General features: G+C 46.5%; 1 protein-coding gene across 5 annotated transcripts; it reads left to right on the top strand.

Annotated features, from left to right (window-relative positions):
• The first annotated feature begins 2,643 nt into the window (after positions 1–2,643).
• Positions 2,644–12,098, top strand: HINFP (histone H4 transcription factor). Of its 5 annotated transcripts, none has more exons than XM_019716340.2 (10): positions 2,644–2,781; positions 6,850–7,034; positions 8,415–8,644; positions 8,905–9,016; positions 9,186–9,338; positions 9,870–9,947; positions 10,035–10,155; positions 10,242–10,380; positions 10,473–10,597; positions 11,145–12,098. In XM_019716340.2, the coding sequence occupies exons 2-10, from the start codon at positions 6,860–6,862 to the stop codon at positions 11,566–11,568; spliced, it is 1,557 nt and encodes a 518-aa protein (XP_019571899.1). In that variant the 5' UTR covers positions 2,644–2,781; positions 6,850–6,859; the 3' UTR covers positions 11,569–12,098. The 5 variants fall into 5 exon arrangements, with proteins under 5 accessions (XP_019571899.1, XP_019571897.1, XP_074191442.1 ...); XM_019716338.2 differs by having other exon boundaries at positions 9,840–9,947; positions 11,145–11,719; XM_074335341.1 differs by having other exon boundaries at positions 2,769–3,218.
• Positions 12,099–13,041: the final 943 nt, after the last annotated feature.

The following is a 13,041-nucleotide window of genomic DNA, read 5'->3' as shown; positions in this document are numbered from 1 at the left end:
ACCCATCCACCCTTCATTCCCCTTTCTTGAATAGGCTCCTCCTTCCAGGATATGACAGTCCAGAACATGGACTCTGGATCTAGACTGCGTGGATTTGACTAATTAGCTCTACTAATTACCTGTGTGTCCTTTGGAAAATTATGTAACCTCAGAGTGCCTCAGTTTTCTCATCTGTAAAATGGGGACTATGATAGTAGTAGCTATCATTTGGTTGTAGATGAGAAGTAAATTATTAAAGTGCTTAGTACTCTACTGGCATATAGTCAGTGATGAAGATGTGTTAACTGTTGCCTTGGAAGTGACAGATTGGGAGGGGAAAGCCTTACAAAGGTTTCCTCATAATAAAAAGTCTTTTATTCCTAAATGTGGGCTACTTTCAGGGAGTTATGTATGCTAGCAAACTATGTCCCTGGTTCCTGTTCTCTGGGACCTTATACAGGGCTTGAACCAGGTAAGCTGCTGCAGGATGTCAGAACACTGGATCAGGGACAGAGAACCTGAGTGTGCCACAAACACACCAAGTGACCTTGAGGAGACCACGTCTCCTTTCTGGACCTCAACTTCCTCGTCTCTAAAAGGAGGGGTGGCCTAGATAATCATTCAGGACACTCCCAGCCTTGCCATTCTGACTTATCTGTATCACAGGGAGTTCAGGGCATGTGTCTTTGGGTAGGCAGTATGGAATTGTTAATATTCTCCATGATCCTGTCCATACTAGTTACAGAATATGGGCTATTTAGAAAGAGTGGCAGAGTATGCATATTTGGTTAATTTGTATATAATATGCTCAACTCTGTGTCATGAAAACTCAGATTTATCACACTATTTCCCCTGATCTAAGAAATGCAAATCTTAGTAGTTCACAGAGGAGCAGTTTGTTTACCAGTATGACAAGACAGCCAAACACCAAACTTCAAGTTTCACAAGAAACTTTTGTTGATGGGAAGGCAGGTATTCAGATTCCCACTGGACCTGTGGGTTGAATGGATGGTAACTGGAAATTGTGCTCAGCTTCCAGTGCTGAGCGGACCAGAACTCAATGGACCCACATATTTTGTAGTGAAGAAAAGCCTGATTCAAAAATAGGGATTTTAAAAATAAATGCAAAAGAGATACAGAATTTAATCAACTTTATCCATTTTACACTTACAGAAGAGATCCACACCGTTGTTTTTTTTTTAACTTTTTAATTTATTTTAAGTGTGTTTTCCCAGCACCCAAGTCAAGTAGTTGTTTCAATCTAGTAGTTGTGGAGGGCACAGCTCACAGTGGCCCATGCGTGGGTCGAACTGGCAACCTTGTTAAGAGCACTGCGCTCTAACCAACTGAGCTAACTGACCACCCTGAGATCCACAGCTTTTGATGAGTATGAATTATGCCTTAAGTTTTGTGGCAGCTTTTAAAGAACAAATCTTAGGATGTGTCTAAGTTATCCAGCCAAACTGTGGCATATTTTCAAGAGAAGCAGATTGAGATGGAAGAAAACTGTGCTAGACACAAGACATTGCCTCAAATTTTGGAAAGATGTGTGGATCCCAGAACCATTCTGAAATTTTTACTCAGTAAAAATTATTTGACTCTACACAGCTCTGTGAATGAACTTTTACTTCATGAAATTGCTAAATTAAAGCTAATAGCCATCTTTAGTGGTATAAATCTGAATTAAGATTGGCAGTTCGTGAAATATTACTATATGATAATTAATAAAGTTAATAAATTTTACTATTGGATATTTTAAAACCCTTATTTTAAAACAAGGACAAAGCTATAATTCAGTGTTGTTAATAAACTTCATCCCCAAATTATTGATTTTACTATGACTTTGCTATTTTAATGGTGTCTTTAAGTTCACTTTATTTTTATTAAACATTTAATGTGTTTTCTTATATAAATTATATATAGGGTTTTTTTTGTTAGAAAAATGTAACAATAAAATAACTGTCAATCTCAATGAACTTTACTAAGGTACAGATTTTATTTAACAAATATATCTTGAACCCTTACTGAGTTTAAGCCACTAGGCTAAGTGATGGAGTTACAAAGGTGAAGAATACATACAATCCCCGCCCTCCCTCACTGAGCTGACTACTGCGGAATGTAGACAAACAGGCAAATACAATACAACGTGATAGAGCTGTAATGAGGAAATACAGGAAAGTGATGTCAAGCATGACTTTTTGCAAAAAGGAGCATCATCATTGAGGCCAGCAAAATGAGTAGGAATCAGTCACGTAGGTGTGGGATGGGGTGACGGAGAAGATTGTTCCAGGAAGAGGAGTGGCAAGCACAAGGCAGGAGAGATAAAAGGCGGCTAGGTGTGGAGAAACAAATTTGGGACTGGAGATCAGGAAGTAAGGTCGAGAAGGACTTAAGACACATCTGGAGAAGTATGCAGGACCGAGATACACCTCGCTGCCCACGCGCCAGCTAACGCAGTGAACCAAACCAGAAAAGAACACCCCCCTCGGCGCCCAGCCCGAGCCCAGCGCAGGCGCAGTGGGGTTCGTTCGCCGAGCCTGCGCAGTTGGGGGAATTCCGGCCCTTGGATCCCTGCCAGCGCTTTTCTTGGATCCCCGCGGCGCCCGCCACTCTTACTTTCCCGGCAGCCCGCCGCCCCTTACTCCCGCCCCTTCCGTATTTTGACGCGCACCGGTTCCATCAGTCGCAGTGGCTATTGGCTGTTAGAGGATCTGAGAGCAGCAATTGGCTGTCGCTCAAGCGCCCTCCCGGAAATGGCCTGAGGTGGGAGGAGAGCTGAAGAGACCCGGGAGCCGAGGGACGGTAAGCTGTTCTCCTGGAGTGGCGGGGATGGGTCGGGAGTTGCGCTCTGGGCAGGCTTCGAGGCCACGCTCTTCCCTTGTCGCCTCAGCGAGGCTTCCTCTTGCAGCTGGGCCACGCTGGTCAGCCTGGCGCCTGCAGCCTCGCCTCTAACCTTGCTTTCTCATCCCCTGCGGCTGAGGCACGGTCACCGCCACGTCTTAGGGAGAAGGACTTCAGGAAGCGTGAGGGGCTGCGAGGGAGAAGTTTTACCCGCCGGGACGGTCTCCTCTCCGAATTCTACCCGTCCTTCCAGGAGCGGGGTCCCCACCGCTTAGGGCCAGGCAAGCCTTTCCGTCTTCGCCTGCCCACTGGGATTTCTCTCTGACCTGATAGCCCTCATCGGGCGCTTTGTTTTGGTCGTTGTCTTCACACGTCAGTCGTATCTCTTCGGCCAAATTGTGAGTCCTTAGGTTCAGGACCTGGGCCCCTCCTTGTCTTCAGTGCCGTGCAGGGTTCCTTCAGTGCCTTGTATGACTCCTGATGAAGTGTTAAGAATCCCTAGGGTTGTCCTTTTGTTGACCTTTTTGTAGAATTAATGCTTAGCTCATCTCACCCTCAGGCAAGAATACGAATAGCTAACACTTGTTGGGTTCCAGCGGTGTGTTATGCTAAGCGTTTTAATATCTGTTACCTAGTTTAGTCCATAAATCAATTCAATGAGATAGGCATAATTATTCCTGTGCTACATGGGAAACTGGGCTTAAGTAACTTGCTTAAGGTCACACAGCTAGTAAACGTTGGAGCTTTCTAACCAGATCTGTTGTATCCATCACCTGTTGCTATGATACTAGTATTCCATTTTACGCTTAAGGAAACAAGTTTAGAGAAGCTAAGTGATTTGTCCAAAAATAATGTTACAGATTTACTTGAACATTGAAAGAGCCCCTAGTAGGTAAGTGCTGGCCCTGCAGTTAGAACTGAACAGGGCACAAAGCAGACTTTCTAGGCGCTCACAGCTTATTGGAGGAAACTGACAAAATAACTGCTTAATAAAACGTGTTTTGGGTATTTTGTATACGGATACGTTGTCTACAGGGAGGAGGGAATCAGACAAGGAGAGGTAAGACAGGCAGGTGTAGGAGGAAAATGGAGCTGAATTCCCTGGCTTTGAATTCTGTTTCCAGCACTTCCTAACTTTGTGGCTTTGGGTAAATTACTTAACCTATCTGGGCCCATTTCCTCAGTGAAGGGGGATAATAATAGCACCTACCTTATTAGGATTCTTGTATTAGTGAGTTTTGATTCAAATAAGATGCTTAGAACACTGCTTGACAATTATCGTTGTTATATTATTCTAGGCATAGCAAAATCGTTGAGACAAGAAACTTGAACCCAAATCTGACAGCTGGTCCAATGCCCTCTCCAGTACACAAGTTGCTTCATTTGCATTCCTTGCCTACAGAAAGAGTGGTGATCAGTTAGTCACTCAGTCCTACAGCTTCCCAGGGTAAAAATAAGCAGGGCACAGGGAGAGAAAGTAAAGAAGGCTGGGGGACAGTGAAAGAAGGATTTGGGGAGCTTTGCTAAGCTTCAAGTCATTCTGGATTCTGAATAGCCAGCTTCCTGGGCCTTACGCACCAGTCTAACAACAGCTATGTATTTAGAATATTTGTGTTCAGCACTGTGCTGGGCACAGTATAGGGACACGGGTTGGAAACGATTTCTGCTCAGAAGTAGCTAATATTGTCCAGTTAGGTAAATGAGAATAGAATACATAAAGCAACCATGAGTGACCATGGATAGCATAAAAATAGGGTTGAGATTTTCTGGTGTCAGCTATGACAGCTGTAGAACCAAGAGGCAAGAATAATCTGAGGGGCAGGATAGTTTAGGAAGGCTTCCTGGAATGGAATCATATCCTGATATTTATTGAGTGTCCAGAGAGTACAAAGCTCTGCAGATGCTGGGAATGAGAAATGAAGAAGTGATGGTCTCTGCCCTGAGAAGCTCCTAGACTAGGGGAGACAGACCTTCCATTCCATTGTAACAAGTGCTGTAATTAAGTTGTATACAGAGTACTGTGGGGACAGGAAGTGGAATATTGTAGGTGGATGTACCTGAATGAATTGGGAAAGGGCCTGTCAAGGGGGCAACATTTGGGCTTGAAGGGTGAGTAGAAGTTGCTTAGGTAGAGTTTTAGGTGAATGTAGTATGTTTAGGGACAAAGGTGATTGAATCAGAACGGAAGAGGGTAAGGGGACGGGAGAAGAGGCTTCTCTGGCAGCATGGTGTGGGGGAAGAGCATGATCTTTGGATTAGAATCAGGGCACTCTTACATCAAATGAGGTAAAGTTTGGAGAGGGTTCACTACAGGGCTGACATCTGGTGGGCCTTCAATACGTGTTAGTTTCCTTACCTAGCTCCTAGAGAAGTAAGTTGAGGCCAGTTGGAGAAGAACCTTGCATGTGAACTTGATCCTGTAGGTAGTAGAGAGTCAGAGAAGATTTGGGCTGTTATGTCTGACTTAGGAAGGCTTTCCCTACTTTTCTTACCACAACATTATAAAAGTAGTTAACATTTTCTCCCTCATAGGGCTTCACTGGTAGTCTACGAGCAGCCCCACAACCCCATGTACACCCCAGAGTATCAAAGGTGACTGGATTCTTCTTGGTGGAGGAGCAAAGGCTATAGATTAGAAAGGGTTTTCTTTGGTGAGTAGTTAGGTATAGTAGATTCCTGTACTTGTAGGAATGAAGGATTTTCATGTATTTTTTCCTCTCAGTATGTACTAGAAGCCTTTTTCAGAGATTCCATCTGTCTCAGGTAGGCCGTAAGAAACAATGCCCCACTCCCAAGGTTGACCATGGTGGGGGCAGTGAGAATCCTTGAGATAACACTCGAGGCAGAGTCAAGACCTCCTAGAACTCTCTCCCCCCAGAACTTCTGCTTGCAGTGTTTTGTTTTAATGAGGGAAACTATTATTGTTCCTCAAACTTTGCTCCTAGAACTACCTGCATCAGAACTGGGGTGCTGAGTTAAAAGGGCAGATTTCTAGGCTTAATTCCAGCCTTCCTGAATCCAGATCTCTAGGAGAGGAGCTGGAGAACTCTGCGTTTGTATGCATTATAAAGGTTGAGAACCTTCAGTTTTTTATTCAGTTTTCTTCAACAAATATGACATGCCTAAGCATGCCTAACACTGTATACACCCAAGGTACGGTATCAGCTAGACAGATACAGCCTCTTAAGTTCAAATTGAATCTACATTTTAGTTCATAGAGTGTTAGGGGCATGGTGGAATAAACCACTGGATAGGTTAGGCAAAGGTAAGATTGTATGGCACCTTGAAAGTCTGGCAGTTAGACATGATGCAGTAATAAATAAGGAGCTTCTGGGTTCATTTGCAGGCTGTATGAATGTAGACTTTGGAGTCTGCCCATCCTGACCCTACCACACCACTAGTCTGTGTCCTTGAACAAAACAGTTAACATCTCTGAGCCTCAGGTCCTTATCTGTAAAGTTAAAAATAGTGCTTACCTCATAGGGTGGTTAAGTGATAATTAAATGATGTAATATAAATAAAGTGCTTAGTATGGTGTTTGACATAGTACGTGTGAAATTAAAAAAGGTTTTGTTACCCCATTTTGAAGCTGACAATGTTCAGGAGTAGAAGGGTTAAGTTACTTGGCTAAGGTCACATAGCTTGGTGGACCGAGGAGCCTGGATTTGAACTTGGGTCCTTCTCCAAAGCCGTCTCTTTGAACCTGAGCGTTGTTCTGCCTCCCATAGGAATAATTCCTTCTTGGCTGGTTGCTCTGAAGCTTCATGAGAAAATGTCTTCAAGTTCTTAGCTCAGTGCCTTGCACGTGCTCAATAATGTTAGTTTGTGTTGTCCCTTCCCGAGAATATCAGACAGCCTCCAGGGGTTTGAGGAAATGCTACTCATCCTTACTGAAAAAGCACAGGGTTTCCTCAGGGGTCACTGGAAAAACACCTGCTGGTTCTAAGGCAGGCTGCCTGCCCAGCTGTTTACCCCCAGCTGCATTTGAGCGAACTCCTTGCAGCTGTGGATTTTTTCCTCCCCCTGTAGGGTGAAGGCCATGCCGCCCCCTGGGAAGGTTCCACGGAAGGAGAACCTAGGGCTACAGTGTGAGTGGGGGTCCTGCTCCTTTGTGTGCTCGGCCATGGAGGAGTTCTGTGAGCATGTTTCTCAGCACCTGCAGAAATACCTGCATGGCTCCGTGGAGGAAGAGGAGGGAGAGGAGGACCCACTGGGTAAGGGAGCCCGATACAGGAAGTAGAAGCTCAAGGGAAAGTGGAAAATCTGACGTCTTTTCCGCAGAGGGAGAAGGCAGCCTGGGAGTATGGTGATTTACTTTCCTAATTGTGCTATTTTTGATTATAAAAAAAACGTTGTAGACTCCTTATAGAAAACTCATTCAACAAGGATTTTCAAAGTGAATTTTCCATCCTCCCATCAAAAGGCAATTACTGATAGTACTTTAGTGAACATTCTTTTTGACTTCTCTCTGTATAAATTAGGTAACTGATTTTATCTTTTTTAAAAGGATCATATTGTACAAGCTATTGGCAGTCTGCTTTTTTCCCACTCTGGTGGTGTTTCTCTCTCTCCCTCTTTTTTTTTTACTGAAACCACCAGTTAGGAGTACATTTTACATCACAACCTTGTACACAAAAGTTAAAAAATACTTGAAACAATATTTGCCTTTATTAAATGCTCTCTGAAGTGTTCTATCTTACTCTTTCATTAAAATAAAAAATATGGTGTGCAATCTCCTAAATTGACTTGACTACCCAGTAATAGGTCACAACAGTTTGAAAAACTCTGTTCTGTAAAGTACAGAGACAGCTCTCCCCCACCTCAAATTCTGTTTGAAGTCGGGTGACTATGAACTATAATTGTTTCAGAGGTCAAGTAATATTTATACAAAAGAGAAATTAGGAGATTGTTACTTTTTTAAAGTATCTGCTTTTCAAAACAAGTAAACCCCTAAAAAGCATTGAAAATACGGTGTTTAGAGAGATAGGAAGTGGATTGGAATAGTTGATAGACTTTCCTGGAGAATACAGATGTTGAGCAAAACGTGGTGGAAAGCAGGACTTGTGGTCTGAGGGGAAGGAGTGGGCGGTGTCCCAGGCTGCGAGGCAACGTCTTCAGGGAGCAGCATTGCAGTCACACCTGCCATCCCTGAGATCCTGGCAGTGGGCCTTGCACACACCCACCCCTGCCTAGATGACACTTCTTCACCTAGTTTACAGATACCCTTTAGATCTCAACACAGGGACACTTCCAAGATAGCTCTGCTTCATATTAGCTCTTGTTTGGTTTGTAGTACCACACCCCCTCTTTGTAGTACTTATGACTGGTTGCAGTTTTATATTTATACGTGTGATTATTTGATTGATGTTTTTTCTTCCTGACTAAAAGCTATATAAGGGCTTTTTACTCTTTTACTCATTGTTATATCTCCAGCACTTGGCACAATTAGTGGTGATTTAAATACTGATATTTGCTGAATGAACTTGTAATTTGGTCAGAGTCCAGCCTCCTCGCTTACTGCTAAGTGCCACAGATGGAAGGAGAGCTGAGCTTTGGAAGGTATCAGACTCTTCTTTCTAAACCCCTTTCTGCAGATGAAGAATTTTCCTGCTTGTGGCAGGAGTGTGGCTTTTGTTCTCTGGACAATTCTGCTGATCTCATCCGTCATGTCTACTTCCACTGCTACCACACCAAGCTGAAGCAGTGGGGGCTGCAGGCCCTGCAAAGCCAGGCGGACCTCAGCCCCTGCCTTCTGGACTTCCACAGCCGCAACATCGTCCCTGACACCCCTGACCACTTCCTGTGTCTGTGGGAGCATTGTGAGGTCAGCAGGCAGTGCTGGTAGGAGGGGTGGGAGGAAGTTGCAGATCTTAATTCAAGATGCCTTGACCCTTTCAGCGATGCCCTAGATTCCCGAGGTTCCTGCTAGTATCTCTCCTTCATTTCTGGGTAGCTCCCTTGGTCAAACGTTTCTGTCCCCACCAAGTTAATTTGGGAGAGAGCTGAGAAGGCCCCTTTGGACACATAAGGGTAAGCGTTCCTCCACCCACCCTCAGTCCTTACCCCAAGTTGCTCCTGGCACAGAGCTCCTTCGACAATCCCGAGTGGTTCTATCGGCATGTGGAAGCGCACAGCCTGTGCTGTGAATACAAAGCAGTCGGCAAGGACAACCACATGGTGCTGTGTGGCTGGAAAGGTAGGGCCACTTCTTAACTTCTGGCCTCTAAAGAAACTCTGGAGTTGCTGAGGGACTAGGGATGGGACCAGTCCTGTAGGGCAAGGTTGGCTGCTATCTGGAGAGACTTGGGGGTACCAGAGCCTACTCTGGGTTTGTGGCTGGAGCCTGACCAGGCCTTCCTTCCTAGGCTGTACCTGCACCTTTAAGGACCACTGTAAGCTTCGTGAGCACCTCCGCAGCCATACTCAGGAGAAAGTGGTGGCGTGCCCCACTTGCGGGGGCATGTTTGCCAACAATACGAAGTTCTTAGATCACATCCGTCGCCAGACCTCATTGGATCGTAAGCAATCAGAGAAGGGGTGTGGGTGCAGGCTGTCCTGGTTGTGGTGGGAGTTGGGGGCATATTCCCAGGAGAGGGGGCCACTGAAGGTATCTGCAACTGACTATATCTATCTTTAGGGCTCAGTCACCTGCCACAGTCTCTGCTGACTCAGATTCATTAGACATTGCTATTCAGGGCTTACTGTGTTCCCTATCAGTTATCTCAGAGAATCCTCACAACAGCCCCGTGAGGTAGGCTTCTTATCCCCCTTTTTGCAGATGAGGAAACTGAGGCTCATAGAGGTTAAATCACTTACCTGAGATCACACAGATAGTAAGTGGTCAAGCTGGGATTCTAATCCAGGTTTTTGATTCCAAGTCCCATGCTCTTTCCATGATACTGTGTCCATCCATAGTTCCCTAAGCTCCCCTGTCTCCTTGGGTGGTTCCCTTCTGCTGGGGATGGTTCCCTTCTTCGGGACTCATTGTCCTCTCTGTGCCTCGCCGACATCCCCCACAGCCACCCTTTCTTCTGCCTGCCCCACCCCAGAGCAACGCTTCCAGTGCTCCCACTGTTCCAAGAGATTTGCCACTGAGCGGCTGTTGCGAGACCACATGCGTAACCATGGTGAGTAGCTGACTGCCCCCAACCTCCCTGCCCACCCTCTAAAATACATTGGTCCTCAAGTCACAGCCACCTCTCTACTCCCCTCAGTGAATCACTATAAGTGCCCTCTGTGTGACATGACCTGTCCACTGCCATCCTCCCTCCGCAACCACATGCGCTTTCGCCACAGCGAGGACCGGCCCTTCAAATGTGACTGTTGTGACTACAGGTAAGGGGAACCAGGGGCCAGAAATCAGAGAACTCATGTTCCAGGGTCCCCCATGCCCTCCAATCCCTCCTGACTTCTCCTGGCAGTTGTAAGAATCTGATCGACCTCCGGAAGCACCTGGATACCCATAGCAAGGAGCCAGTGCACAGGTGTGATTTTGAGAACTGCAGCTTCAGTGCCCGATCCCTCTGCTCTATCAAGTCTCATTACCGAAAAGTACATGAAGTGAGTGGGGCTGGTGGTGGGAGAGGGCTAGCAGAAGTGTGGGGGAACCCAGGGTGAAGAGCTGGCCTCACTCTCCCTCCCCTCATCATCAGGGATACTCAGAGCCAAGGTACAAATGTCACGTGTGTGACAAATGCTTCACAAGGGGCAACAACCTCACCGTGCACCTTCGCAAGAAGCACCAGTTCAAGTGGCCCTCAGGGCACCCCCGTTTTCGGTATGTTTCTCAATCCTCCACCCTGGATTCATGCATTTTTTTTCCCGTACCATTTCAACAAATGAGAATCCTTGACTTTGGTAGTGCTTTGATGTCCACCATCTCCATTAGGCTCAAGGAACTCTGACAATGGTGGTGAGGCAAAGATGACTCTTCTGAGTTTTGATTCCAAGGCACAGTGCCAAACCCAATAAATGGTGCCCAAAGTTCTGCAGTCAAAAGTAGAACTAGAGCCTAAGGGTCCTGATCCATAGCCCCATGGCCACCTCATACATCCTTTGACACTCCTACCCTCCAACACAAATAATTTATCTCCCCTCCCTCATCTCCCCCATCTCTGGCTTCTATATAACATTTTCCATTTTCAGTAATGATTCTTCCCTTTTCTACATATTCCAATAAAGACCTTTTTGTCTTCAACTCCTATCATTCAGAATCCCAAGGCTTCTTCCACCCCTCAGATCTGTCCCTTAACCTGGCCAAACTCCATCCCTCTGCTTTCGCCCCCTGCCCATGTTTGCTGCCCTTTGTGCCCCTACTTCACCAGGTACAAGGAGCATGAAGATGGATACATGCGACTGCAGCTGGTTCGCTATGAGAGTGTGGAGCTGACGCAGCAATTGCTGCGTCAACCACAGGAAGGATCGGGCCTGGGAGCATCACTGAATGAGAGCAGCCTGCAGGGCATCGTTCTAGAAACACTGCCAGGGGAGCCAGGACCTCAAGAAGAAGACGAAGAGGAGGAGGAGGGCAGGGGTGGTGAGGGAACAGCTCACTCAGCCTCTCAGGACACCCCTAGTCCTGTCATCCACGTGGTGAATCAGACCAATGCCCAAGGCGAGCAAGAGATTGTCTACTATGTGCTGTCCGAAGCCCTGGGAGAGCACCCCCCAGCTCCGGAGTCTCCCTCAGAGAGCATCATGGAAAAGCTTCAGGGAATAGCTGAGGAGCCAGAAATCCAGATGGTGTGAAGGCTGCAGAACACCACCATTCCTACTCCAGGCCCTGGGGTTTGAGCCAGGCTGCTGGCAGTGTCCCTGTGGGCAGCCCTTGCCGTTTAGGAATAGTGCTCAGAGCAGTGTGGTCCACTCTGGATTCAGCTTGCGTCATTCAGCAGACTCTAAGGACTTCCCTTCTTTGTTAGACTATGTCAGAATCCTGAGGAGTTTGGGTTCTTTGAGGAGGACCCCCTGGCTATGTGTGTTCTTACAGACGGGCTTAACCGTAACCCCTAGCCATGCTGGAACAGTCATTAAAATCCTTAAATCAACTTGCATCCATTCCCATCTTTAGGGTTTCTTAGGCCAGGGGATGACATAACTGGTCCCTGCATGGGCCCTTTCATCATAACCAGCTGAGGCGTGAGCCAGGCAGCCATTTCCCTCTAAGGGTTCCTCCTCCAACCCAAGGATTTCATGTTATCCTCGGGGTCGAGGTTGGAGGCACTGAGTGTGTATATAATAGTTGTTTTTGGTAATAAAAGAAACACTTCAGCTGTTAACTCATTTTTTCCTTATGTGTGGTGACAGCTAACTAGGGAATGAGACACAGCCGCCCAGAAGAGGAGCTGAGTAATTAGGCTTGTTCCCCTTTTAGTGATGGGGGGATCACTGTCTTCTGCCCCACCCCACCCCCTCTTTGGTCAAACTTCTCCGTTTCTTCTTAGTATCTGCCATCTACCTGGAGATCCCAAGCATAGGTCATGAGTTTGCAGTAGTAGCACTCTAGAATGGATGAGTGGGGCTAACCAGGAAGAGCCAGTACCTGACCATGCCCACACCCTCTAGTCCTGATTAGAACCCAGTGCCTCTGGGATAGGGGTTCTTTACCTGTGGGGCTATGAGATTAGGAAGGAAGCTGGCTGTGGAAGGTGGCTTTGGAGGCCCTAGGGAATGGTAGGTACTGGGGATCCAGGAGCCAGGTTAGAAAATACTGTGTGAGTGCATTTTCCTGAGGAACGGGTCTGTTTTTTCTCAAAGAGGTTGAAACCCTCCAAAATAAGAACTACTTTAGGTCTGTCCAGCCACTTCACAGCAACCTGTGTCCATTCTTAGGGTCTCTGCTACTCGGGCGAGGTCAAGGAAATATTCTCGGGGGTCTTGGATGGGCAGGAAGCTGCCCAACAAGGATTTCTTGGCCATTTTTAAAAATAAATTTTACTGGGGAATATGGGGGAGTAGTGTGTTTCTCCAGGGCCCATCAGCTCCAAGTCAAGTCGTTGTCCTTCAATCTAGTTGTGGAGGGCACAGCTCAGTTCCAAGTCCAGTCACAGTTTTCAATCTTTAGTTGCAAGGGGCGCAGCCCACCATCCCATGCGGAAATTGATCCAGCAACCTTGTTGAGAGCTCACGCTCTAACCAACTGAGCCATCCGGACGCCCCTCCGGAAGCTCAGTGGCAACTCTTTGTCTTCAATCTGTGTCATGCAGGGAGGCCTGCGGGGTC

The sequence above is a fragment of the Rhinolophus sinicus genome, linkage group LG06 (assembly GCF_036562045.2).
Source record: "Rhinolophus sinicus isolate RSC01 linkage group LG06, ASM3656204v1, whole genome shotgun sequence".
Classification (NCBI taxonomy): Eukaryota; Metazoa; Chordata; class Mammalia; order Chiroptera; family Rhinolophidae; genus Rhinolophus; species Rhinolophus sinicus.
The sequence above is the reverse complement of the archived record's forward strand: the minus strand, read 5'-3'. Positions and strand labels throughout refer to the sequence as shown.